Source organism: Melanerpes formicivorus, unplaced genomic scaffold (assembly GCF_026170545.1).
Source record: "Melanerpes formicivorus ecotype bairdi unplaced genomic scaffold, bMelFor1.0.p_v2 SCAF_7, whole genome shotgun sequence".
NCBI classification, from domain to species: Eukaryota; Metazoa; Chordata; class Aves; order Piciformes; family Picidae; genus Melanerpes; species Melanerpes formicivorus.
Genome location: NW_027142359.1, coordinates 22,558,989 through 22,586,976, shown reverse-complemented (window position 1 = coordinate 22,586,976; position 27,988 = coordinate 22,558,989). Strand labels below are relative to the sequence as shown.

At 50.8% G+C, this 27,988-nt stretch overlaps 1 protein-coding gene across 1 annotated transcript in view; it reads left to right on the top strand.

The window, feature by feature from the left end:
• Positions 1-27,988, top strand: part of TNR (tenascin R) — a 90,819-nt gene that overhangs the window by 49,973 nt on the left and 12,858 nt on the right. Inside the window, exons 2-17 of the mRNA XM_068141375.1 lie at positions 2,386-2,941; positions 5,264-5,740; positions 6,185-6,448; positions 7,229-7,344; positions 10,436-10,586; positions 13,208-13,477; positions 15,236-15,421; positions 19,184-19,273; positions 19,386-19,649; positions 20,282-20,545; positions 20,652-20,771; positions 21,272-21,415; positions 22,064-22,183; positions 22,709-22,852; positions 23,444-23,574; positions 25,867-25,999. Coding sequence (XP_067997476.1) covers positions 2,446-2,941; positions 5,264-5,740; positions 6,185-6,448; positions 7,229-7,344; positions 10,436-10,586; positions 13,208-13,477; positions 15,236-15,421; positions 19,184-19,273; positions 19,386-19,649; positions 20,282-20,545; positions 20,652-20,771; positions 21,272-21,415; positions 22,064-22,183; positions 22,709-22,852; positions 23,444-23,574; positions 25,867-25,999 — 3,370 coding nt within the window. The 5' untranslated portion in view covers positions 2,386-2,445. The remainder of the gene's footprint in view (positions 1-2,385; positions 2,942-5,263; positions 5,741-6,184; positions 6,449-7,228; positions 7,345-10,435; positions 10,587-13,207; positions 13,478-15,235; positions 15,422-19,183; positions 19,274-19,385; positions 19,650-20,281; positions 20,546-20,651; positions 20,772-21,271; positions 21,416-22,063; positions 22,184-22,708; positions 22,853-23,443; positions 23,575-25,866; positions 26,000-27,988) is intronic.

The following is a 27,988-nucleotide window of genomic DNA, read 5'->3' as shown; positions in this document are numbered from 1 at the left end:
TCTTTTCCAACTGAAATGATTCTATGACATCACAAGGATGTCCTAGTCCCATAGCATCACCCTCTGCCCAAGGTAGAGCATGAGCATGGCTGGAAGCGGGTGCCATGCTGTGTCACTGAGAAAGGCAACATGGGTAACATCCCACTACATCCACAGTGATGAATACACTGATAAAGAGATTCTGATCAATGAGCCTGATGGTTTCTACCAGCAAATGAATGGCTTTTGGTCTCTGGGTTAGAGTCGTTTACTGCCCAACTCACATGCTGTCGTTAGTGAGCAACCTCCCCCATGTTCAACCTGCTTTATCCACCAACCAATCTCCTGCTCCCTCATCCCTGCATGAGCCCTTCTCCCTCCCTTCCTCACCTCCAGCTGTGCTCAGAAACAGGCTTTGGTGTCAATATCGAGCCAGGCTGGATCTGAAGAGCAGAGGAGGGGGAGGATTTCATTTCCCCACGTCTAAGCTGCTCCTGCAATGAGCCTCACTTTGAAGCTCTGGCCCCACTCGGCGCAGCTGGCTCACAGCCACAGTTGCTTCCACCCTGAGCAGACACAAAAAAAGGCAGAGAAGAAGCCAAGGAGCAGGTAGTTAGTCTCCAGTGCCAGCCAGTCAATCAAAGGCAGCCAGCACTAATGAGACCCTGTGCCTTCCCCTGTCACAGCTGCCCCATTGCACAGGGACAAGAAGTCTCTCCTTGGGTCAGCCAGGGCCACCCAAGAGCTGCTGGAGAGCTCAGAAGGCAGAGGAAGATTTAAGGGGACTGGGTTCTGAGAGTGCAGACCCAAACTGACATGTATGAAGCATTGATCCCAACCCTCTCCCTTCCGTTGCCATCTCTGGTGCCCTTATTCCTACTGTCTTCTGCAGGCATAGCTAAAGACACCACAGGAGTCAGGGGGGAGGAAGGGACCCCCCTTGCATGTAGTTATTTCCATTTTTCTTGCTTTTCCTAAAACCCAGTAAAATAAAAGAGCCTACCAAAGAAGTCCCAGGTGCCTTCTCACAAGAAGCTTTACCGCTTCTTGGAGCTTTGGTAAAGTTTCTGGTGATGCAGTAAGGAGGTTTCTCAGCTGTTTGAACCTTTTTACCAGCATTGTAAAGAACCTGCTGACCATGTTCTGCTGCATCTTAGGCAACAGGGGCAATGTTTTGAAACCAGAGCAGGGTAGATTTAGACTGGACGTTATGAAGAAGTTCTTTACTATGACAGTGGTGGAACATTGGAACAGGATGCCCAGAGAAGTTGTGGACACCTCATCCCTGGATGAGACAACCTGGTCTAGTGGGAGGTGTCCCTGCCCATGGCAGGGGGGTTGAAACTAGGTGATCTTTAAGGTCCCTTCCAACCCAAACCATTCTATGATTCTATGATCTTTTGTTCCACTGGTGCAGAAAGAACCATAAAGCACATTCCCATCATTGATCAGCCCAGGTCCTACAATCCAAATACAGACGAGGAACCACAAACAGAGTGATTTACATTCCCTCCTAAATGCTGCAAGAGACCCAGCTGAATATTTGAAGATATTAGCTGGAAATCTTTAAGTAGTCATCCTGACACTGCAGCAGTGCCAGGGATCAGCTGAGAGCCTCTACCCATGGCACAACATGCCCTCTGAGCAGCCACTCTCTAGCAATCCCACTTAGCCTGCATATAAACTACCTCCTGCAACAACACAAGGTAGATGACATCTTTGGGTGCAATGACACAGCATCACCTGCCCATTAGCACTGTCCATGATGGACCTGGCAGTGATTCCTCAGGGAAAATCAGCTGCAGTTAAGTACTGGTCATCAAACAGTCCCAACAGGAGTAATGGGGGTGAATCCACTCAGCCTAACTGAGCCAGCACTGGGTGATGTTAGGCTGGAGATAGATGTGGTCCTCAGAGGCTGGATTACCACCCAGGGGCTCATGATCTATATGGGAACATGAAGTTGTGTTGTTCCAAATCAAAGAAAGGTTAAGCCACAATCCACAGTTGGTCAGGGGGTGAAGCCACTTTAACAGGAGGGATTTGTCTGCTCTGAGCTTCTACTGGAAGCAGCTGGAGCCCGCAGGGTGTACTTTGATGGTGTTTAACAGCAAGGCCACAGTTCCTATAGCCACTGGAGGAAGCTTAGCAACCCCAGGTGCCTGGGGCTTGGCAGAGCACAGGAATGTATCACTGACACCCATGCATTAGCCCTAAACACCACTGTTCAAGGGCCAGGGCAGGATCTGCCACCACACATGGGCTACACCAAAGCCAGTAGGACTGCGCATGAGTTGAGCTGGCCCCACATCTCTGGATGGTTTTGCCCAGAAGGGCTTACCTTTCTACACTGAGCACACTTCCAGGTCTAACACCAGCCATGCTCTTTTTCTTCCATGTCTCCAGGTCCTCCTCACCCTTGGCAGACTGAGGCTGGCGTAGAAGGTGCTTCCCTTTCCCAAAAAAATGGGGACTGACAGTGAAAACCCAGTCCTGAGGAACGTGCTCATCAGCTTCAACTTGCTTCTGCTGGGCACCATCCTCAAGCCTTATGAGTGCCGGCTGGAGGTGACAACAGAACCATCTGGGAGGCCAGCAGTGGATGAGGAGGGTGGCCTTGCCAACTGCAGCCCACCCATCAAAGAGCAGCCAATGGTCTTCCACCACATCTACAACATCAACATCCCCCTGGACAGCTGCTGCTCATCCATGTTCAAGTCTTCGGGTGAGGAGGTGAGTTCAGAAGACGACCGGCTGGCAGAGTACGCGGAGCAGACCTCCGACAGCGAGAGCCAGGTCACCTTCACCCACAAGATAAACTTACCCAAGCAGGCCTGCAAGTGCTCCACCTCCCTCCCATCCCTACAGGAGCTGCTGAGCAGGATTGAGATGCTGGAGAGGGAGGTCTCCATGCTCCGGGACCAATGCAACTCCAATTGCTGCCAAGAAAATGCAGCCACAGGTAGTAATGCCATCCTGTTAGCTCTTGCTGGGGACTGAGGGCTCAAGCCAAAGTCAGGAACAATAAACACAAACCTGGTGATGCCACTCAGAGTGGTGACAGAGGAAAACCTCTGGTCACCCATGGTGTGGTTGTGGCTTTAGCGGAAAAGATTGGTTTAGGTCCTCCAAGGCAGGAAAAGCCCTGGGAGGGATTTGGTCATCTGAGTCCTAAAGCCCTACTGGGGAAACCCTGCAATAGCCAGAGCTAAAGCCCCATTACACCAAAATTGCCCTTGGTTAAGTGGAGAGCAGGGTCATATCCCAACCCTGTGGGCTCTGCAGTGCTGTTAGAGATCTGCCACTGCTTGTGGGACAGGGAGGAGAGACACAGCTGCTGCTCTCCTAAGCCATCCCTGGGCTGAAGATAGCACCGTGGAGTCAGCAGTAAACCCCTTCATTTTCTCTGTGGGAGAAAAGAATGCATATGAAAAGTTAACTTCAAACAAACAAACAAACAAGGATAAAAATACAGGCATAAGTTAAAATCATAGCATGGTTAAGGTTGGAAGGAATCTTTAAAGGTCACCAACTCCAAACCTCCTACAGTCAGCAGGGACATCTGCAGCTACAGCAGGTTGCTCAGAGCCCCACACTGGAATTGAAATAGCAGTGGAATAGGCTGTCCAGGGAAGTGGTGGAGTCACTATCCCTGGAGGTGTTCAAGAAGAATGTGGACATGATACCTCAGGACATAGTTTAATGGCCATGGTGGTGGTTAGGTTGGTGGTTGGATTCGATGATCTTAAAAGTCTTCTCAAACTGAAACAGTTCTATGATTCTATGATCTACATGGCATTTAAATCCCTCCAGGGATAACAACTCCATTCACTGCTTCCCTGGGCAGTCTGTTCCAGGGCTTGACAACCCTTTTGGGGAGGAAAAATTAAGACAAAATGGAAACCACATAAGTGCTCCCAGTGTGTGTGCAAAGCAAGGGTTAAAATCACATGGGGAAAGCAATGGGAAAACCCTGTTTTAAAGGAATTCATTTGAAGCTCTGATGGGCCTATTTGGGTTACTTGCAACATAGGCAGACAGCTCCATTAAACATTCATGGCTTGGTGGAGCCTCCACTCTGCTTGCAGATGCACTGAGCTAAAACTGGAGCCATTCCACTTATTTTTACCAGAGCTGCTTTCAATTCACCACACAGCAAAGGAGATCAGGATCCCTACCCCACCATCCAAGGCATTTCCCCAAGGAAGCCAAGCTCTCCCAGCACACTCACAGGCATCTTCTCTCCACTTTTGATGACTTAACTAGAGACTGAGATCTGACAAGATCCAGATCAGCATTGCCAGCACTCAGTTTAGATGAGAAGCACCCTGCTGCACCCATCTCCCATAGCAAGAGCTGCTCAGACAGATCAGCTAGGATGGAAAACTTAGTTGGGGGACATGAAGTCCTGCAGCTTGGGGTCTTCATGGTGCAGAAGTACCCAAGGGTCAGAGGAAGCACAGACAAGCTGTCTCTCCATCCTTGGTTCACATTAGGGAAAAAAACCAGTAAAAATTAACAAGGGAAAATTAGCCTGGTTGGAATTAAGGCAAAGATGAAGCAATGGGTCTGTGTCATGGGGCAAACCGGGAGCACTGACAATGCCAGAATAGCTAGTGTCTTCATCCCTGTGCATCCCACCTCATCACACAGCATCCTATGCAAGGCTGCTGGGTAAAGAGGTGGTGGCCATGGTGGCCATGTGCTTTCTCTGCTTTCCCATAACCCCAGCATGATCAAACCCCTAATACTTTTGCAAAGCCAGCAGCTCTATCTTAATCAAGCTCGTCATGGTGGGGATGAAGATGATGTCTTGGGTATATGCCTGCCTCTTGTAGGAAAGACAGAGCAGACCAGGATCTCTCATCTGTAAAAAGGAATAGTGGGTGAAGAGTAGACAGCAGGAGGGCCTAGCCAGGGAAGGGCTTTTTTCCCCAGGAAGTGGTCTTGGGAAGTTCTGATCAACTGAGTGCTGAAGAGAAATCAAAGGGAGGCTTTTCATCCTAGCAAGGCTGATGGCACTGGCTATGGAAGCCAGTGCTTCCAAGGGGACAGGCAAAATCCTGGAGACCCACCCAAACCCCACCATAAGCCCATTTCACCAGTTCTCCCCCTGCAAACCCTAAAGCTACCAACTCCCCAGAGCTGAACATGCTCAACCAGGGGGATGAGCATCCCTTTTTTTGCCCTGTGTCTTGTCCTCCTATCAACAGGCCAACCTAGGACAGACATTTTGCCCCTGTCCATCTGATGGGCTCTGACCCTTGGTCCTGCATCCTTGCAGGGCAGCTGGATTACATCCCGCAGTGCAGCGGCCATGGGAACTTCAGCCTGGAGTCGTGCAGCTGCGTGTGCATGGAGGGCTGGGCCGGCAGCAACTGCTCCGAGCCCCTGTGTCCGCGGGGCTGCTCCAGCCGCGGTGTCTGCATGGAGGGACAGTGCATCTGCGACAACGACTACGGGGGCGAGGACTGCTCGCAGCTGCGCTGCCCGGCCGGCTGCGGCTCCCGCGGGCTCTGCGTGGACGGCGAATGCATCTGCGAGGAAGGCTTCACCGGCGAGGACTGCTCCGAGCTGCGCTGCCCCCGCGACTGCTCGGGCAAGGGACACTGCGTCAACGGCACCTGCGTCTGCCGGGAGGGCTTTGCCGGGGAGGACTGCGGCTGGCTGCACTGCCCCAATGCCTGCTCCGGCAGGGGCATCTGCCAGGACGGCCTCTGCGTCTGTGAGGAAGGCTACGAAGGGCAGGACTGCTCGGCAGGTAGTGGGGTCATGCATGGGGAGAGCTAAGCCTTAATATATGAAAGCCAGGGCTTCAAGGTGTCCAGAGCCTCGAAGAAACACCACAAAGCCTGGGAGAAATTCATACCTGGCTGAGCATGTCACATAGGACCAGCTCAAGCTCTGCAGTTTGCCTGCCTGTTGTTCCTGCCCACAAAGATGCACGAGCAAAGGTTTGGCAGGTGAACAAAAAGCAAGGGAGTTCATCCCTACACCAGTGGTAAAGCCTTGGTGCCAGAGCAACGGCAGTCAGGTTGTCCTGGGCTTAAGCCTTAACAGCAGTTAACACAATCACAGATAGCACATAATCCCTAGCCCAAAGCCCCTGCCCATGTCCCACAGCAGACCCACAAACCCTTCCCCATGGCTGGGTGGGAGGATAAGCCACACACTCCCTGACCCTTACCTCTGCCCTTCCCACCAGTGGCTCCTCCTGAAAACCTGCGAGTGACAGGGATTGGCGACGACTCCATTGAGCTGACATGGGACAACCCAGGGGCAGCCACTGAGTATGTGGTCTCATACCAGCCAGCAGTGCCAGGAGGCACCCAGCTCCAGCAGCGGGTGCCCGGGGACTGGAGCAGCATCACCATCATGGAGCTGGAGCCAGGTGTTGCCTACAATATCAGCATCTATGCGGTCATCAGCGATGTCTTGAGCATGCCTGTCACCTCCAAGGTGATGACCAGTAAGTACCCTGCTGCACCTCTTGCTTGGTACCCAGATAACCAAAGGTGATGCTCAAGGTGGCTCACATTTTCCATAAAAACCTTCTACAGTACAAACTTCAGCCTTCAAAAAAGCAATATGGGGGATATTTCCATCTCCATTTATATTTGTATTGAGATAGGAGAAAGAGGGAAATGTGCCCAGTCTCTACAGAAAGGCTCAATCTAGATGAAAAGCTGAGTGAGTAAAAAGTCAAGGAAACTTTCAGTGTTTGATTGAAGCCCCCAAAATATGGCCCAAAATACTGTGATAGATAACAATAGATACATGTCACAGTAGTCTCAGGTTCTCCTCCCACTCCTGGGTGGTTTCCCCATGACAAATCCCTCCAGTATGGGTGACAGCAAAGCAAGAGGAGATGCTGCTGTGCATCAGGAGATATTTAAGTCCTGACCAGGATAATGATGCACAAAGGAAAGCTTGAGTTTCAAGCTGTAATGACAACCAAAAAGGATCCCTGGAAACTAAGAATAAAGAGAGCACGGAGGAAAGTAAACTATCCAAACATCCCTTTTGCAACCTGATCACCCAGTCCGTTCACAAGGTAATGCAGTGGGATGCTTCAGTGTCCATCAGCCCAGCAGTCTCCCTCTTCTCCCTCCAGCCCACCCAGAATGAGGACAAAGGGACTCTGCTACTAAAAGGTTCCTCATTGGCTTTGCCATGATTAAAAACAGCCCCAGAGAGCAGAGTGGAGACCAGCAACACCCACACACTCATACCCCTCTCTGCCTTACAGACATTGCCACCCCACAGGGGCTGAAGTTCAAAACCATCACAGAGACGACAGTGGAGGTGCAGTGGGAGCCCTTCTCCTTTCCCTTCGATGGCTGGGAGATCAGCTTCATCCCCAAGGTACCATCACCATACACATGGCATGGACGGGTACACTCGGTCATCCTAAAAACACTGAGCAAGCAGATCCTAAATTAGCTTCCAATTAATCCCCCCAACCCCCCTCTCTGTTTGCAGCTTGTGTGCTTCACATAGTCTCATAGAATCATTTAGGTTGGACCTTTAAGATCGTTGAGTGCAACCATTAATCCAGCACTGCAAGGTCACCACTAAGCCATGTCCCTCAGCACCACATCTACACAGTTTTTAAATCCCTCCAGGCATGGAGACTCCACCACTGCTCTGGGCAGCTTGATCCAGAGCTTGACAACCCTTTTGGAGAAGAAATTGTCCCTGATGTCCAACCTAAACCTTCCCTGATGCAAGTGAAGACGTTTCTTTCCTTTTGTCCTGTCACTTATTCTTTGGGAGAAGAGACCAGCCCCACCTTGCTCCAACCTCCTTTCAGGGAGCTGTAGAAAGCCAGAAGGTCTCCCCTCAGTCTCCTTTTCTCCAGGCTGAACAAACCCCAGTTCCCTCAGCCACTCCTCACAAGACTTGTGCTCTAGATTCCTCACCAGCACCTCAATGTCCTTCTTGTAGTGAGGGCTCCAAAACTGAACCCAGCACTTGAGGAGTGGCCTCACCAGTGCTGAGTACCAGGGGACAATCACTGCCCTAGTCCTGCTTGGCACTCTGTTGCTGATATAAGCTGGGATGCTGTTGGCCTTCTTGGCCACCTGGACACAACAGACAACCCAAAACACCTCAACATCCAACTGCTAGCTTGCATTCATAGTCATTGATGTCAAGACATTTATGTCCTCAAAGAAATTCCCCAGTAAAATCAAGAGACGCAGATATACCCTCACTGCCTCCTGCTGTCACCTCCCCCCTCCCTTTTCCCCTTCCATCTCCTTTGCCATGACCTTTGCTCCTCCTCCTCTTCCTCACCTTTGCTCTCTGCATGCTAAGCCACCCAAAGCAGCCCTGCTGGAACTGAGCAGCCGCCAGCTCTCTGAGAACAACCTTCAGCATCCCCAAGTCACACGCACAGCTAATTCCTGCCATGGAATTTTAATCACAGCGATAAACAGGTAGAAACTGTGCCAGAAAAGATGAAAGGAGGAAAATGTTGCCCTAAATATCACATATTTTTCTGTGCACGGCAACAAAAATTACACATCAAGTATTTCATCTATATTCATAATTTCTACACCATTTAGCCATAAGTGTAGCTCCAATTGTATATGGAGCCTCTTTACAAGAGCATTCAAGCCCCAGCAGTAAAAGAAATGCTGATTAAGGGCTCAATTATGACGTTTTCACTTTGTACAAAGCCCTCGCTGGAGTCAAAGGCAGCTCTGGGCAGTGGAGAACTGCAGAACTTGGCTCCAAAGTTTTAAATACTCTTCACTGTAAAATGCCATTATACAGCATGCAGTGAGGGCTTGATTGCTTTAAAAAGCTCATTCCCTCAGTTCCAGAAAAGGCTGGATGGATTTGGAGGCAATCTGGGGGACATCCACACACAAATGGTATTGGAAGACCAAGTTCAGGTGCTGCAGTTACAGACCCCAGGATAATTTTTGTTCGTCGTTGGGATAAAAGCCAAAATGATAAGGAAACATCAGGGTAGAGCTTTTAGCAGCAGAACCCAGCTCTTTTTCAAACACTTCACTGATATGTGGGAATTAAGCTCAACAGCATCCCCCTGAAGTAGATAAATGAGGATGTATCCATTTTAGGGTGAGGAATCACCAGGATAGAAGCAAACTTCTCTCTGCAGGATCATCAATGATAAGTTTTTCCCAAGCCAACCCTAAAAGACAAATCCTTGGTCGCCCTTGCCACCTACTTTAACCTTAAAACCATGCAGAAACATTTCAGGATTTAAAGGTAAGGTGCAGAAGGATGACTGTTCCTGGATGCAGGGTTTGGGGGCAGGGAAGGACACCAGACTTTGAAGTTCTTTCATTCATCGGTCATGTGCATGGCCCTGCACCATAAAGGCACAGTTAAGCTCCTGCCCGAGAATTGGACTCTCTGAGTCTCAAACACCAGCTTTTCTCCTAAAACAAGGCAGAGGGTGCTGTTTCCTTCGCTGCCTGCAAGCAGTGCTCACTTGGGCAAACACTAAACCATTGCCACACCCCAAACAAAACCAAAACCTAGTCCCAGAGGCTAAAAACAAGAGTTGCAACAAATAACCTCCACGAGCAAAACCAAGTTCGCTTTGTCTTCCCAAAAATTGGCGAGAGGATGGCAATCTGGTCCTCAGCATCCCCAGGAGGATGCTTACACCCTCCGCAGAGCAATCCTCCTTTTGTGCTCCCCTCCAAAAGCGAGGTCAGAGGGGGAGGGGTTTCCCATCTGCTGTGTGCACTGGGGGTAGGGAGGGGGGAAAGACGGAATGAAGATAGATTTAGAAAAGAACATTAGGAAAGGTAAGATGGCAATTTATGGATAAAATGGAAGATTTCCTGTTTAATGAGAAAAGAGATGAATATGAATGGAGAGCTATGTGCAAAGATTTGTTTAGCGTGTTATTAGTGAAGACAGCAGCAAAAAAAAAAGAAGATCCTTTGTCCAAACACCGGCAGGAAAGGTGACATTTGCTGTTGCTTTAAAGCCTTACAGTTTTTCACAGCAAAACCACAAAGTAAAGTGATTTTAATAAAGATATGTAAAAAGCAAGGGATGGCAAAATAAAGACCTTACGGTTTCATACCTATATATGGTAGACTCCTGGCACCTGAATGGCAGGGAAAAGGCTTCTAAGTACAGGCTTTGGGGTTATTATCTTTTCTGTTCTAGAGACCAGCAGACAGGCAGATGGTGGAATACAGAGATTGAGGCAGGGGGAAGGAAGGGATGGGGGAGGATGTCTCAACCCAGCAATGTGGACGACTTCACCCTGGGTGGGTTTTCTACACCTCCATGAGGGGATATGCCAGGAACAGGACGTGATTTGGGGATGCAGGGCTGGCTACAGAAGGATGCAACATGGGGGCACCTCCTTTCCATGCATCATCCCCACCAACCCCTGCTCCCCTCCAACACCGTTTTTTGTTTTTATTGTTTTTTAATGTTTGTTTCTGCCCCTCTGCAGAATAACGAGGGTGGTGTGATTGCCCAGCTCCCCAGCACCGTCACCACCTTCAATCAGACAGGTCTGAAGCCAGGGGAAGAGTACACCGTCACTGTCGTGGCCCTGAAGGAACAAGCCAGGAGCCCTCCCACCTCTGACAGCGTCTCAACTCGTGAGTGAGCCTGCTCCTGGGCAGCACAGCAGTGCCAAGGGTTTGGTCCCCAAAATACTAAGTTCCCATCAGTGAGAGCAGCCCAGCACTGCATGGACAGTGATAAAACTAGCACTGCTCAACTGCCCAAACTACAGGTGAACTGCAGCAACAGTTTCTTCATGTGGTATTTTGTCCCTCCCCCTCCCAAATTGCTGCAAGCACAGAAACCATGTCAGGGTTAATGGGCTTGGGAGCAAAGGCTCAGGTTTGCTTTGATTGTGTAGCTGGAGAAATTCCTTCTCTGCTAATCCCACAATTCAGAGGCTGGATGCCCTCAGGAAACATCTCTACAAATGTGTTCCCTACTCATATATAACAGATCAAAACTCCCACCTGCTTTTGTGCACTAAATGCCCTCTAAAGCCACTAATTCAGGCAGATCAGGGAGCCAGGAGCAATAGCACAATCCTTCCTAACCAATTTATTCAGCTAGTCATGGGTCCATCCCGTAGGCTTGGGGAAATTCAACTGGGTCTGCTCATTGATGAGATGTGGCGATGGGCAGAGCTGACTGGGTGACAAGAGACTCACCACGCCAGATCTGCAGTCTGCCCTGGCAGCCAGGCAGACATCTACCTCCATCCAAGCTGTTGGAAACGGAAACAGCATTTAAATAGCTGCTGGATGGTTATAACGAGGTGATGCTCTCTCCAGGCTGCTAATTTGAGGCAAAGCAGAGAGGGAAGGGAGGGTTCTTCCACCAGCAGCAGCTTGCTGCGGGTCTGAGCTTACCCAGCACAGTCCTCTCCTCCTGCTTTGCCTCTGCACTCAGCTCGAGGTGGCTTAACAGAGACATCTCCTGGTCAAGCCCAAATCTTTCTTTCCTTAGGAAGTCGGGAAAAAAACGAAGAGAGGCTGGTACTTCAAATTCAGTGGTTGACCTTTGCAGAGGAGTGCAGATGGAGTGGTGGTCCCCCAGGTCCCTCCTCTGTGAAGGTGTCCCCATGTTGGCACATCTGCCTTCCCCTGCAACACCCCTGTAGTTTTGCCCCCATTATAATCGTTCTGCCTCAACACCTTGTGCAGGAATTGAGAAGCAAAGGCATGGTTTCATGCGGCACAACTGAGCAGAACTTGATGCATCCCAGCATCACCTGGATGACATGAGGTAGTTGGAGATTCAGGATCAGAGTTTGGATAAGCACGACCTGCTCCTGGCCAAGCTGGACACCCAGCTCCTGCCTAAAGATCCATTCTTCCCAGCTGCCCTCCCTTCTCCATTGCTATTTTGCTCCTAGACCTGACCCCACTGCTACCAGTTCCCCCATATGTCTTTTTCTAACCCTCCTTGGTCCATTCCACCACTGCTTACCCACATCTCCCCTGAACTTCCCACCCTGGGGTGCAGCACATCCTTGTCATATAGTGTCATTTTCTAACACACACAGCAGTTCAGATGTGTTAGCATGCAGCAGAGCCTGTTGTACAGAGCCAGTATGGGCTTTTTTCACCCACCTTGTGATCATGGATGTGATAAAATGGGCTCCATGCATCAATGCTCCCATGTCACAGGTGTGATAGCCAGGCTTGGCACATCCATCCATCCATGCAGCAGTTAGGTCCTGCTGAACTCAAAGCATCCATCACACAGGCTTCAGCCCAAAATTTCCAGAGATCAAGTATTGGGAGATGTGAAGCAGGAAAGGATTAATTCCCTGCAAAAGAAAAAAATGTCCAAAACTGCCTCCTAGCAGATCCCTACTATGAATTTAGCTGAAACTCCTTTGTCTGAGAGCATTTGGTGGACACCTTCCATAGCCCCACACCCAGCCAGCTTGAAGACTCATCAAAGCAGTCGTGTTTTCTCCTCTTTTCCCCACTGCTAAGACATCAACAGCTTCAGGAGCTGATCCCCCAGCTTAGTGACAAACCAGGAGCTGGCACCAAAGCAGGAACATTTCTAGAAACATTCCTCAGTTCTTGATGCTTGGATCAGTCCTTGGCCCCACGTTATTTAACACATTGTCAACGCCTTTCAAAAGACATAATATCATTGCTGATAAGTGACAGAAAGACTCAGAAAAGAGTAAATTGAGTGGAAGGAGATCATAGATAAAAGTAGTTTGTATGGCTTGAAGAACTGGGCACAAAGGAGAGTTTTATGTTTTTCAATGCATCACGGAGTACAAGCAGTTATCTAGGAGCAGACCACAGTTAGACACAGGAGGTTATAGCCTGGAAAATGCCACCTGAAAAAGTAAAGGAGAAATTGTTGCTGATAACCAGCTTGAGAGAAGGGCATGAATTGTGTTATAGCTGTAATGGGCATCGATGGGGGAGCTGTTGGTGTCCACAGCCTGGGAGAGACATCGGTGAAGGTCAGAAGGTTCAGGAAAGAGCTTGGAGATTGGGAAAGGCACCTGGGAACACCACCAGGGCCAAACTCCCCGAGTACCTCAGGGCTGGGGGTCATGTCTCTTGCCCATGCCACCTCCTTGCCCTGTCCCCACATGCTAATTCAGGCCATTCTGAAGGATGGGTTGAAGCATCCCTGCAGTTCGGTGTCCCCAGATCTGCCACTTTTCCCCACTCCAGCTTTCCTGCAATAACAGGTGCCCATCTCCCCTCCTCCTCCACAGTCATCGACGGCCCGACGCAGATCCTGGTGCGGGACGTCTCAGACACGGTGGCCTTCGTGGAGTGGACGCCGCCGCGCGCCAAGGTGGACGCCATCCTGCTGAAGTACGGGCTGGCGGATGGCGAAGGGGGCAGCACCACCTTCCGCCTGCAGCCCCCCCTCAGCCAGTACTCCCTGCAGGCCCTGCGCCCTGGCGCCCGCTACCACCTCGCTGTCAGCGCCCTCAGGGGTGCCAACGAGAGCCGGCCGGCCCTCGCCCAGTTCACCACAGGTAGCTAGCTGGCTTTGCTGGGAGAACTGGCGTGAATCACTAAGCCTCCAGCAAGCACGGGCAGATGGCTCGCTGCCATCTGCAGATGGGCTGACCTGCAACCGGCATGGGGGTTTGCACACCTGGAGCTGAATTGAGGGGGTTTTGCATCTGGGATTTAGTGGTACCTGGTTTCACCCTAGCATGAGTGAGCTGGGGTTTAATCCAGTGTCCTGGGAGGAAGCAGCACAACGAAAGCACGATGGTTGTGATGTAGGTCAGAATGGAGACACCTGGAATGCACGTGCCTCTCACCCTGTTGCAGTCCTGGTGCAGAACAAAGCAGAGCAAATGATTCAGATCAGCCCAAAACACACACCCAAAGCAGACCCTCTGCCCCTCCTCCACTAGTGCCTGTTTAGCCCCTAAACCTCCAGCACAACAGGTCTCCTTCAAACCCTGTGCCCCACAGGGCTGCTCACATGATCCTCAGGGCAGCCCTGGTGATTCCAGATGCCAGCAACCAGGTAAAGGCCTCAAAACCCCCCACATTTAGATGACAACCCCTGATCAAACCCCACCTTGGCCACATTGCACAGCAGCACCAAGGCCAAACCTGCTGAACATTCCCACCAGCTTCAGTACCCGTTCAGACCCACAGCTTAGCTCAGCCCTATGGTTAAAACTTTAAAAGCCAGCGGCTCACACCCTTCATAGCACTTAGAGATCAACACATGATCCTCAACAGCACCAAAGCAACAAGTCCAAGTCTGGATTCAAGGTGATGCTCGCTCCCCTTCAGCATCAAGAGCCAAGGCAGACGCCTTGCCCAAGGGATCAGCAGTCAAGCAGCTGAAAGCAGTCCAGTCAGAAATGTGGTTTTCTAATTTTATATCTTCTCTGACTACCCTTAACTGGTTGGTGAAGCTTCAATTAATGTTAAGCCTGCAGATAGATACCAGGTTCAATTTACCGTGCCGTAAAGGGAGGAGGCAGTGCTGGTTTTATGGGATATAAATTACTTGTCATGGACGTTATTGGTGGCTATGAGGCTCCTTCTCTAATAACTGTGGTGTGTGAATTGTGTCTGTATATATCTCTACAGATAAATATTTTGGATGAGATGTTCACCCTGACTGATTTGCTGCGTTGGCATTCCTTGCTTTGTTCCTAAAAGGCAATGTGAAAAATACACCCCCTCCCCAGCTAAACTCAGATCCATCGAGGAGCAGTAATTACCCCCCATCTGCTGGCATCCAGGCCCTGCCCAACACCACCCTGTCACTCCCCAGAGAGGTTTATCCTGCTAACCAGAGCAGATGTGGTGCACAGGCTCAGGAGCAGTAATAAACAGACCCTTTGGGCAACACCTGAGCCTGTAAAGATGCTTCTGGTTCTTCTCAGCGCAGTTCAGGCCAATGTGTGACTGCTACAGAGCCCTTTTGCTCTTAGGCATGCTGCCTCAGTTTCCCTTACTCTAATTAAGGGGAAAACACTTTTCCAACCAACATGCAGCAGCTCCTAAAGCAACCTAACAATGCCCCAACACTTGTGTTGGTCTCATGGGCAGCATCACCCAGTCCATGCTGAGCAGGAGGTGGGAGCAGCCACCCTAACCCTTTCTGCAAGGATATGTCCTGGGGAAGAGGGACCATGCATGGGACCTCACAGCCATCCCACCTGGGTACCACTCCACCTCTGTTTAGCCATGCCAAGGCCATAGGGTGCATTCCCAGTACCCAGTGGTGAGATGGTGCCTCTCTCCCTTATGTCACACAGAGATTGATGCCCCCAAGAACCTCCGGGTGGGCTCGCGGACATCCGCCAGCCTTGAGCTCGCCTGGGACAACAGCGAGGCTGAGGTGCAGAGCTACAGGGTGGTCTACAGCACCCTGGCCGGGGAGCACTACCATGAAGTCCTGGTGCCACGTGAGACTGGTCCCACCACCCGGGCTACCCTCGAAGGTATGCATGCACCCACACGCCCTTCCTCCCCCTCCTTCTCCTCCTCCTCTCAAGTAGGTAGGGCAATGGTGGGAGAGCCTGAATCAGCATCAGTGCTTGGCTGCCCTTATGCTAGCACATATTCGAGGCTGGTTTGGAGCTTGCTGGTTACCAGAGAGAAGGTTTTCCTCAGGATGAAGTTCATTTTCCTCTCTGTGGGTCTGGACTTGGGTGCTGCTTAACCACAAGCTGAGCGATGCACCTCCAAGTGATGTGCCTCCAGTAAGGGTCTGTCCAGGTGCCACACAGAGCTGACAAGGAGCAAAGTGAGAAATGAGGAGAGGAAGCATTTTGAGGTTGATCTAAAGGAAAATATTATTTTGCTCTTCTTTTTTTTCCCTTGCTGGGAAAGATTCACAGGTGCTGATGCCCTGTCGGCAGTGATGGGGAGCCAGGCTGCTCAAGTTCACTACATTATCCTACATCAGGCACAAAGCAGTCCCAAATCCAGGGATGCTATTTTTGAGCAAGTTCTTCAAGCAGTACATCACTCAGGCCAGCACAGGGGGTGCCACTTGAGGCTGCAAACACCACCCACCTCCTGCTGCCAGGAAGATCCCAAACACCTTTTGCAGCAACACAGCAAAGCACCACACAAGATTCCTTTTTTTCAACTACAACTGCTTGGCTGCTGGTTTTGCAGCTCCCATGGCCAGCAGGACTAGGGAAGGGATTGTCTGCCTGTACTGGACACTGGTGAGGTCACACCTCAAATACTGGGATCACTTTTGGGCCCCTCACTACAGGAAGAACATCAAGGTGCTGGAGCAGGTCCAGAGAAGGGCAATGAAGATGGTGAAGAGTCTAGAGCACAAGTCCTGTGAGGAGTGGCTGAGGGAACTGGGGTTGTTCAGCCTGGTGAAAAAGCAGCTGAGGGGAGCCCCTCTGGCTCTGTACAAGTCCCTGCAAGGAGGCTTGAGTGAGGTGGGAGTTCTTGAGTGAGGTGGGAGTTCTTGAGTGAGGGGGTCTCTACTCTCAAGGAATAAGTGATAAGAGAAGAGGAAACAGCTTCAAGTTGCACCAGGGGAGGTTTATGTTGGACATTAGGAACAATTTCTTCACCAAAAGGGCTGTCAATCCCTGGAACAGGCTGCCCAGGGCAGTGGTGGAGTCCACATCCCTGGAGGGATTTCAAAGCTGCGTAGATGTGGTGCTGAGTGACCTGGTATAGTGGTGACCTGGCATAGTGGTGACCTGACAGTGCTGGGTTAATGGTTGGACTTAATGACCTTAAAGGTCTCTTCCAACCAAAATGGTTCTATGGGGTTTTATTGAGCATACTTACACAAAAAAGTTCTTCAGTATTGGGCAGGATGAGTCCTTCCACATTGACTGTGCCCTCCTTCTATGCTGACTCTGCCATCCTGGGACCTCTCCAGCCTGAAAAGTGTTTGAGCATCTCTGCCATATGGAACTAAAGTGAGTTCAGTGGGAAAGTTGAATGCAAGGTACTGACAGAATGACAGTGAGTCACGAGAGAGGCTGGAGGGCAGGCAGGCAATCTCAGCAGTTAGCTTGGACAATGTGGTATGCGGAAAGAAAGAAAAATGTAGAGGTAGTTTCTGCTGGATTCGTGATGAGGACAGGTATGGAGAAGTGGGTTGAGGTCAGAGACTGTGCTGGTTACCTGCTAGCTTTCCTCTAGGATATTTACTGCCTTTCTAGGTGAGAAGGAGCATCAAAAATGAGCCAGGTCCACCCCCTGGGGCAGAGGTGCAATAGTATCCCAGTGACCCAACCTGCAATGTGAAAGCCCAAGCTTGCTTCAGAGGCCGTGGCAGCCTGAAGGCTCTTGTTTTTCTCAATAAAAGTCGCTGGCAGAGCCACAAGGAACCTCCCTGAAGCACTCTTTAGAGATGCAGAGGCTTAAGTCGATAGTGAGGAGCAATTTTTGTATAGTGCCTTTCCATCATCACCTAAGTGCATTGATGGGGGGGGGAAAATTGAATCGTGGCAGAAAATAATCCCCCAAAAAAATGTGCTGGTAAAAAGAAAATTAAAAAAAGAAAGCCAAGATAGCCATAGTGTGGGTGGCAGATGAGATGCTCTAATAGCTTCACTGCACACATAGTAGTCCTGTCCTCCAAAGCCTTGTTGCCCATGGTGCAAAACCCACTGGGATGGGTTTCCACCCGCTCGGCACCTGGTGAGATCCATGGTGTGAAAGCAGTCAGAAGTTCCTTCAGTCACCTTCAGCTGCCTGCAGGAAAAGCCATGAGGAACTGCACCAAGCAGGGGTCAAAAGAAAAGGGCAAAAGAAAAAAGAAAGAAAGAAAAAAAGAAAGAAAAAAAAGAAAGAGAGAGGGACTTCTCAGGATCTCAGGTAGTGACAGGACTAAGGGGAATGGAGTGAAGCTGGAGGTGGGGAGATTCAGGATGCATGTGAGGAGGAGGTTCTTCACCATGAGAGTGGTGAAGCCCTGGAATGGGTTGTCCAGGGAGGTGGTTGAGGCCCCATCCCTGGAGGTGTTTAAGCCCAGGCTGGATGAGGCTCTGGGCAGCCTGATCTAGTGTGGGGTGTCCCTGCCCATGGCAGGGGGGTTGGAACTAGATGAAGCTTGTGGTCCCTTCCAACCCTGACTGATACTATGATAAAAAAAAAGAAAGAAAAAAACCCCACCACACAGCAACAAAAACCACCAAAAAAACCCACACAAAAGAATGAAGCTTAAAACAACAGCAAGCCTTGCCCTGCCCAACATGTCTCCCTTCCAAATCAGCATCTGCACAGAAATATCTGTAATTTTGCTCTACCCAAAAGAGGGGGGAGAGAAAAGGCATCAGTTTGTATGCTCCTGCTCATTTCTTCCTTCTCCTCCCCCTTTCTCCCAGCCTCTTCTTCTTTCCAGGCTACTTCTGACACTTATTAGGCAGAGGTGAAGGGGTGGGGGTGGGGGATCTATCTCCCCCTTGACACCAAGGCTGCACTGCAGCAAAAGAGGAGCAGGAGATGGGGGGGGGGTGTCCCTCCCTCCTGGCCTCTTGGGGAGTGTTTTCTTGGTTTCAGGGCTTCCTGCCTCTGGGCAAGGCAGGGTGAGGTTGAGCTGGAGGGTTTGTGGCTTTCTCAAACCCTGTGGGAAAGATCATGAGACACAGGGAGGAGGGGAATAAAACCACCAGCAGCCAAGCAGAAGCGACAAGCAGGAGATGTCCCACAAAGATAAACCAGCTCTCAGCACAAGGTGCACAGGAAAGGATGAGCTCAATTCCCAAGTCCCTTGGGTGAGGCACCACAGGAGACATCCACCCCAAGGAGCTGATCTTGATCTGGCTCCCCAAGACACAGCGCCTTTGCTAATTAATGTGCATTTAATTTACTCTGCATAATTTATTTCTCTCTGAGCCAGCAGCCCTGTGACAATATTTGGTGTTGAATCACTTTGGGAACAAATATAGCTTCTTTATGGTTCCCATCTCAGCCCTCACACAGACAGTTTCTATCTGGATGCCAGCAATTACAGCAGCCCTCAGCAACAGCTTGTAGAAATGGCTTGTTCCTGAGCTAGAACAACCCAAATCCCTGGCCAAAGGCATCCACAGGGCTTTGGGACACAACTCAGCCCTCCTGCAGTGTTGGGGGGAACTGCTGACCTGTGGGAGAGATGCTCAGGAGGGTCCCCCACTGTCCATAGTCATGGGAGGTGGTGGGAGAAGTCACCCCCCAAGGCCACCTAGGCAGGCACTGCTGTCACATCCCTTTGTGTCCTTTACACCTTCTGGCAGATCTGGTGCCGGGGACAGAGTACGGCATTGGGATCTCAGCCGTGATGGACAGCCAGCAGAGTGTGCCAGCAACCATGAATGCCAGGACTGGTGAGTCTGGCCCCATTGTGTGCTCCATGCACAACTGGCTCCTATGGCTCAAATGTCCCTATGGGATGGTCCATGCATGGGGACAAAAGTCGGCACCAACCCTCTCCCACAGAGCTTGACAGCCCTCGGGATCTCCTGGTGACAGCCTCCACAGAGACATCCATCTCACTGGCCTGGACCAAAGCCTCAGGACCCATCGATCACTACCGTGTCACCTTCACCCCTGCCTCAGGGATGGCCTCCGAAGTGACAGTGCCCAGGAATGAGTCACAGCTCACCCTCTCAGAGCTGGAGCCTGGGACAGAGTACACCATCTCCATCATTGCCGAGAGGGGACGCCAGCAGAGCCTGGAGGCCACTGTGGATGCCTTCACAGGTAGAAAAAGACAAATTGGAATGGGATCAAGGATACAGACCACCACCCCATGCTGGCACCTTCTCCAGCCCACTACATCCCAAGCACTGAAACTTTGGAGGATGGGGGTGACAGCTGGGGGCAACAGCTGGGGGCAGTGCCTCCACATGGGTTTAGGTCCATTGACATCTGAAGGAGAATGTCCTCTCAGTGCAGGGGCACCGTGGCCTTCACCAGCAGAACTGAGTACACCTGCTTGGCTGGAGGGTCCCATAAGGACAAAGCAGGGGTCACTGCGCTGTGGTCAGAGTGACCTGAGTGTCCATAAGGAGAATTTAAGTCTTGAGGGACATTGCAAGGACCTCTGAGTGAAAAGCCTGAGTTGAGATACCCAGACAACGCATACCATCTGTAGGGGACAGGCCCATCACTTTCCATGTAGGTCTGGGATGGAGGATGTTTGCAGGCAGAGGTGAGAAAAGCACCATTTCTCCCTCCCAGTTCTGCCTCTTGATCCCAGCACAGTTTCAGATAAATGGAGAGCCCAGAGCTTTGCCACCTCTGTTGGGTATTTCCCTTACAAATGCTGGGAACAGTGGGGAGGCTGGGATCTACAGACAGTTGGGGTTGCATCTGCCCTCTCCGTCTTGCAGGGGTCCGGCCCATCACACAGCTCCACTTCTCCCAGCTGACATCCTCCAGTGTGAACATCACATGGAGTGACCCATCCCCACCAGCAGATCGCCTCATCCTCTCCTACAGCCCCCGTGGTGAGGAGGCCCAGCAGGTCACACTCGATGGCAGCCGCAGGCACGCCAGCCTGACGGGCTTGCGGCCATCCACCGAGTACCTGGTGTCACTGGTGGCTGTGCATGGTGCCATCAGCTCCGAGCCCGTTGTGGGCTCCATCACAACAGGTACCATGGAACACCCCACACTGGGCATGGGACCCCTCTGGGACAGCAGGCATCAGGGCAGGGAGCAGACCTGCCTCCCACAGCTTTGTCTTCTTCATCTCACCAGGGATTGATGCGCCGAAGGACCTCAGGGTGGGCAACATCACCCAGGAGTCCATGACGGTGTACTGGAGCCCTCCCATCGCTGCCTTTGACCACTACAGAATCTCTTACCGCTCTGCTGAAGGTAGTGGGTCAGACAACTCTTGCCTTGAGCTCTCAGCTGCCAACCCTCCCTCCATCCATCGGTGTGAGCAAGCCACCAGGTCATCCTCACCTCAGCCAGCATCCTGGTGTTCTAACTGAAAGGTTGTAGGGACAGAGGATGAGGTGTCTGGGAAGAGAATGGGAAGGCACTACCACAGCCAAGGGCACAGGGAGCGACCTCCTGCGGTGTTCCCTCCCCAGAGATGGTTAATTCAGGACCCAACCCTGAAATCTCATCTCCTTTTCACCTGCTTCCTGTGGCTCACATCCCTTGGCCCCAGTTTTGCCTACAATGCTGTAAAAGGTCGAGCCAGCAGAGAGATGAGCACACAGGTGTGCTCCTGCAAGAAAAAAAAACCAGTTACCCCTAGTATCAGCCTTGCAGAGGGCTTGTGACATTGTCCTCACCTCCCAGGCACTGACAGCACCCCAGGGGCAGGGCCAGCCATGATGCCAAAGCCCTTGGCTCTGTCCCTACAGGGAGGATAGACAGCACTGCCATCGCCAGCGATGTCACCGAGTACCCCCTCCTCCACCTGGAGCCTGCCACCAAGTATGAGATTGCAATGAAGAGCGTGCGGGGCCGGGAAGAGAGTGAGGTGACCTCCATCACCGTGCACACAGGTGAGAAGGACCTTCTGGTGGTCAGGTAGCAATCAAACCATGCCAGGTCCAGCCCCAGGCAGGGCTGGCAGCCCCTGCATGTGCTAGAAATAAGGCAGCTGAGAGCAAGCTGCACCTCGCGTCAGCCTGATGCAAGCTTGAGATAAGCAAGGCTCACAAGGGCCCAGTGTGGGCTCTTGAAGTATGGTTAAGCAAAGCTTGTCCTGAATATGCATGGGTAGTTATAGGGAGGAGTGATAAATCTGTGTGTTGGCATGGGGAAGCCAGAGATATGATGTTGGGCAACCATGACAACCTTTCCTAAAGGGAGTACAGACTTCCAGAAATAATCCCTGGGGAAGCCCTGACACAAACAGCATCTGCTGCAAGAATAAAACCCTCTGCTATCCCCAGACTCCTCACAAACTACCAAAAATCCCTAACACCCCAGGCTATGCATCAGGAAAACAGTGGAAGGGCAGCCCAGGTAACAGAGCAGCACCAGCTCTGATCCCCATGCTCTCCAGCTAGGGCAGCAATAACTCTTCTGTAGGCACAAGTCCCTGGGCAGCAAGGCAGGATCATGAACAATGGGCCATAAGAAGACCTTCTCAGTTCATTGTCCAGTCTCTTAATGCCTCTGACTCTCTGAATCTCTCCCCCATGCAGCCATGGATGCCCCTCTGGGGGTCACAGCCACCAATATCACCCCCACTGAGGTACTGCTGCAGTGGAACCCACCACTGTCAGACGTGGAGAGCTACGTCCTTGTCCTCACCCGCCGTGCAGGTATACTGGAGCTCCATTTCAGCTCACCTCCACCTCTCCCCATCCCAAAATGCAAGGCTCAGTGGGTGCCTTCCACAGAGGGAATAAGGAAGCTTTGGAGGAGGGCAGCAGCTGGCAGGTAGCAGGGATGTAGCCTCTCCCTAAATGCCAGCTTCTTCAGTGCAGGGCCCATGGTACATGCTTCCATCAAGCCATGGACCATGGCAGTCCACACAAGAGGGGACTAGGGTCCTCCTGATTTGCTAACTGGCCCACTAGCAGCAGCCCAGTACCCATCTCACAGAAACTTGGTGTGTGGCAAACTCAGTGACACCCACTACTGAAGGGAAAGCAAGTATTAGGCAACTGGAGGGACTGTGGGAAAAACAAGATCACCCTTCAGAACAAGCACCACCACTACAGCTCAGCTGCTGCACAGTAGCTCATGGTGCTTCAGCAGTATAAGTGCTTTTGTTCTTGAGATCCTATCCCCAGACAGATTTTGGAAAACCACCTTGCACCTCTACCCTAACTCAGCTCTTACAGTTGCAGGAGAAACCATTCTTGTGGATGGAGTCAGCCAGGAGTACCAGCTGACCAACCTCCTGCCCAGTACCACGTACACAGTCTCTATGTATGCCACCAATGGGCCTCTCACCAGCCAGACCATCAGCACTAACTTCACAACTCGTATGTACAATCATCCCCCCACTGCCTGTAATGTGCCCTTAGCCATTCAGCCAACCCAGAAGCAACCAGCAAAGCTGAGCCAAAGCTCTTCTCACATTTCGGTGGGTGTAGAAGTAGCCAACTGCCAAAGGCCTGCCAAATGCTAGTATTGGGCACAACACAAGGACCAAATTTTAACCACAAGAAGCATCAACCATCATTTGCACTCTTTCAACATTCCCTTCCTTTGCTTGCCTCTGGGTGTGGTTTCCCAGGAAGACCCTTGACCAGGACTTTTTCTTGCCAAGGCCATAGTCTAGAAGAGCACTACAAACGGTTTGACTTACAAGAACCTTGACAGGCCCCACAGCACATGAATTTCAGAGCTGTTCCCCCTCATAGATCAGGTAGAGGAGGACTTTTAGAGGGTTTGCTGAACTGTGTTCAAGGATGAGGACAGGTGAAGAGATCTGGAAACTGAGGGTGAGGATGGACTTTGGGCTGTAGCTGGGGGATGCAAGGTTGAACCAGTGCGCACTGAATTGGGAAGCAGGGCTGGGGTGGTTGTTCATGAGAATCTGCACTTCCCTGGGCCCTTGTCCACCCTTGCAGTTTTGGATCCTCCCACAAATCTGACTGCCAGTGAAGTCACTCGACGGAGTGCCCTGCTTTCCTGGGTGCCTCCCCTGGGAGAGATCGAGAACTACATCATGACCTACAGAACCAGCGATGGCAGCTGGAAGGTGAGCGAGTCCTCACTAAGACACGGGCTCATTACGTCAGGAAATAACATGAGAAACAAGCAAGAGAAGACCAACCAAATAAAATTATACTAACTAGGTCAAAGAGAGACCAGAAGGGAAGAGACTGCTTTCTGCATGTGGACAAGTTCACCATGAGCCAGCAACGTGCCCTTGTGGCCAAGAAGGCTGGTGGTAACCTGGGATGTATTAAGAAGAGCGTGGCCAGCAGGCTGAGGGAGGTTCATCTCTTCATCTGCTCTTGCCTAGTGAGGTCACATCTGGAGTACTGTGTCCAGGTCTGGGTTCCTCAGTCCAAGAGAGACAGGTAACTACTGGAGGGAGTCCAGCAAAGGCTACAAAGAGAGGAGTAGAGCATCTTTGTCAGGAGGAAAAGTTGAGAGACCTGGGACTGCTTAGCCTGGAGAAGAGCATACTGAGACGGGATCTAATCAATGCTCATAATATCTAAAGGGTGGGGGGCAAGAGGATGGGCTCAGACTCTTTTCAGTGGTGCTCAGTGACAGGACAAGGGCAACCAGGCACAAACTGGAACCCAGGAGGTTTCATCTGACCATGAAGAAAAACTTATTTGCTGTGAGGGTGCTGGAGCCCTGGAGCAGGCTGCCCAGAGAAGGTTGTGGAGTCTCCTCCTCTGGAGAGATTCCAAACCCACCTGGACATTGTGATCCTGGGCAGCCTGCTCTGGATGACCATGAAGGGGGGTTGGAATAGATGTCCATAGAGGTTCCTTCCGACCCTCACCATTTGATGACAAGCAATACTTTACATCAACAACTGGGAAAAGCAGGAACAGAATGCCTAGGGCAAAGTCTTTATGCACATCTGCAGGTGTGGGAGTATCTGTAAAGTTTGGATGAATGGGAGAAATTCACAAGCAAGCTGAGCCAGGAGAAAATTATCCCATGAACAGAGATGCTAGAAACACCATGTGCCCTTCTTGCAAAAAAGGAATATAGCCTCAGACAGCTAATTAATTCCACAATATATTTGATTGTTTAATGAGTGGGTCCTTATCTGCCTGTCTGGAAGAGCTGCTGTCAGCAGTACAGCACCACCAATAGTCTCCTTTCCTTTGCTGGTACGACTGGCTCATGGTGGCCAGAAGATAACAGCATTGCACAAGGTTCAATATAATGCTCTGTAGCACTGGCTGATGATCACAGAAATTAACACAACAACTACTAATGGAGTCAAAACTGGCTGGTAACCAGGTCCGGCCAGTAGCTGCTCCTTGTCATGCTTGAAGAATCAGGCTTGCCCCATACTCAGAGCATGCAGAATACAAACCATTCTATGATTCTGGGTTAGAAGAGATCTCAAAGATCATCTAGTTCCAATCCTCCCTCCCATGGACACAGACACCTCCCATCAGACCAGGTTGCTCAAGGCCCCATGCAGCATAGGCTTGAGCACTTGCAGTGAGGGGGCATCCACCACTTCCCTGGGCAACCTGTTCCAGTGTCTCCTCACCCTCACTGTAAAGAATTTCTTCCTAATACCCAGTCTAAATCTGCCCTCTTTGAGCTTCAATCCATTCCCTCTCATCCTATTGCAACAAGCCCTTGTAAAAAGTCCCTCCCCAGCCTTCTTGTAGCCCCCTTCAGGCACTGGAAGGCTGCTATAAGGTCTCCCAGAGCCTTCTCTTCTCCAAGCTGTACAGCCCCAACTCTCAGCCTGTCCTCACAGGAGAGGTGCTCCAGCCCTCTCACCATCTTCACAGCCCCTGCTCTAGACCTTCTCCAACAGATCCATGTCCTTCTTGTGTTGGGGGCCCCAGAACTGGATGCAGTACTCCACGTGGGAACTCATCAGAGCAGAGAGGCAGAATCACCTGCCTTGTGCTGCTGGTCATTCTTCTTTTGATGCAACCCAGGACTCAATTGGACTTCTGGGCTGCAAGTGACCATTGCCAGCTCATGGTTTTTGTCAACCAACATCCCCAAGTCTTTCTCCTTGAGACTGCTCTCAAGCCATTCTGTGCCCAAGTTCCTGATCTCAAACAGATGACACAGACCATGAACACTTAAATACCCCATGTCCAAACCAGCCCACTCTCTCCCATCCAAACCATCCCAAAAGTTTGAATATATTCACTGTTCTCACATTGTCTTAGTCCAGGGGTGTAAGCAGCCACGCAATGCTCCTCAGCTAGTTGCCAAGGCCTGTGGTAGTTTGTTGCTTCCCTTCCCTCCTCACTTAATCTTTAGGCTCCCCACCACTTTTCTCATCTGTTGCTCTTGCTGTCTGCCTCCTTCTGGGACCCATGTACAGGAGCTGATAGTGGATGCTGAGGACACATGGATCCGGCTGGAGGGGCTTTCTGAGACTACAGAGTACACTGTGCGCCTGCAAGCTGCCCAGAACACCATGAGGAGTGGCTTCATCTCCACCACCTTCACCACAGGTAAGGACTCATGCAGCATCCACTTGGCCAAGCAGGGCTTAGGCCACATACTGTGTGACACGGACTGCATTTCAGGTAGACATGGACTGGTTTCACGGGCTTTCCCTCCTTGGGCAGCATTTCCCCATGAGCCACAGAGAGGTACACTCATTGCCATGAGCCACAGAGCAGCTTTGCTACAAACAGTTAATGGCTGAAGGACCTAGAATACAAACACAAGACCAAGCCCAGGACAAGCAATTTGAGCTTCACACCAAGGACCCTCTTGCAAGTCCTTTGCCTTGCCCTTGCCTCTCTTCAAATGTAGAAATAGAGGGGAAAGGAGAAGCAACCCCACACATATCAACAGCTACGCTCTTGGAGAGAGTAGAGAGCGATCCAGCTGGTCTCTCCATGCTGTAGATGTGGTCTGATCTCTCACAAATATCACAGAACCATAGAAGAGTTCAGGTTGGAAAGAATCTTTGAAGGTCATCTAGTCTAACCCCTTTGGAGTGAGGAGGGACACCTTCAGACTCAGAGCCCCATATAATCTGACCTTGAATGTTTTGAGGGATGGGCCATTCCAGAAAGTATCAAGCAAGTGCATCTCTACCACCATCAGCAGAGTCACATTCAGCAGCACCAGCATGGCCACAGGACTGTGGTCACAACAGCTTTATCCAATTGCATTATTCTTCTCCCTTCTAGTTCCAGTCATGGTACACAAAGGCAACAGGAATGGTTTCCTTTCCAGATCATAGGATGTGAGGGGTTGGAAGGGACCTCTGGAGATCTTCCAGTCCAACCCCCCTGCCAGAGTAGGACCACAGAATCTAGCACAGGTCACACAGAACACATCCAGATGGGTTTTGAAAGTCTTCAGAGGAGACGACTCCACGACCTCCCTGGGCAGCCTGTTCCAGTGCTCTGTGACCCTCACAGCGAAGAAGTTCCTCCTGATGTTGAGGTGGAACCTCCTGTGCTGTAGTTTATATCCATTATCCCTTGTCCTATCACAGGGTGCAATGGAGAAGAGCCTGTCCCCTCCCTCTTGACACTCAGCCCTCAGATGTTTATAGACATTTATTAAATCCCCTCTCAGTCTTCTCTTCTCCAGACCAAAAAGCCCCAGGGCTCTCAGTCTCTCCTCATAGGGCACATGTTCCAGTCCTTTAATCATCAAACAGTGGGCATCCACAGCCACGGAAACCCTCTCAGACAGAGTGCTTACACTTGCAAGACTGAAGCTGGTGTGAAAATACCACCATTCTCCCCATCCTTTGCAACCCTTCACATGAGAAACTGTGCAAAGTGTCTCATTCTTCACCATCTTTGCAAAGCCTTGCCAGGAACTTAGAATCATAGAACCACTGAGGTTGAAGAGACCTTTGAGGTTATCACATCCAACCACTTAAGCTCACAATCCTGCCACTACTACCACTAGGCTACTACCACTAAACCACATCCCTCAGCACCACATGCACACATCCTTTAAATACCTCCAGGGATGGTGACTCTACCACCACCTCCCTGGGCAGCCTGTTCCAATGCCTGAGAACCCTTTCTGTGAAGAAACTCAACCTGAAACTCCCTTGGCACAACTTGAGGCTGTTTGTTCCTGTCATCTGTTGCATGTGAGAAGAGAGAACTTAACCAAGTATATTTTGTTCAGGGCTCAATCCAATTATATTTCTCCTGGCCTTCAAAAGCACAAAGAAGCCTGAAGATGATGTTCACCAAAATTCCCTCCATCTGCACTGCCAATTCTATTTGGATAGTTTTCTTTGAATCTCCTGTGAATAAACTTCACCATTGTGGTTACATGCAGAGGTCCCTTCGCCTGCTATTAAGAGATAATACAAGCTATTCACATCAACAAAAATAGAAAAGGCTCTTCTCTAATGCACCTAAAGATCAGGCTTTCCTGTGATTCTTGCCTCCTATGTGGGGACATAAAGTCAGTGCAATTCAGGCAGGTGATGGAAAATTTTGTGTAATCACTGAGGT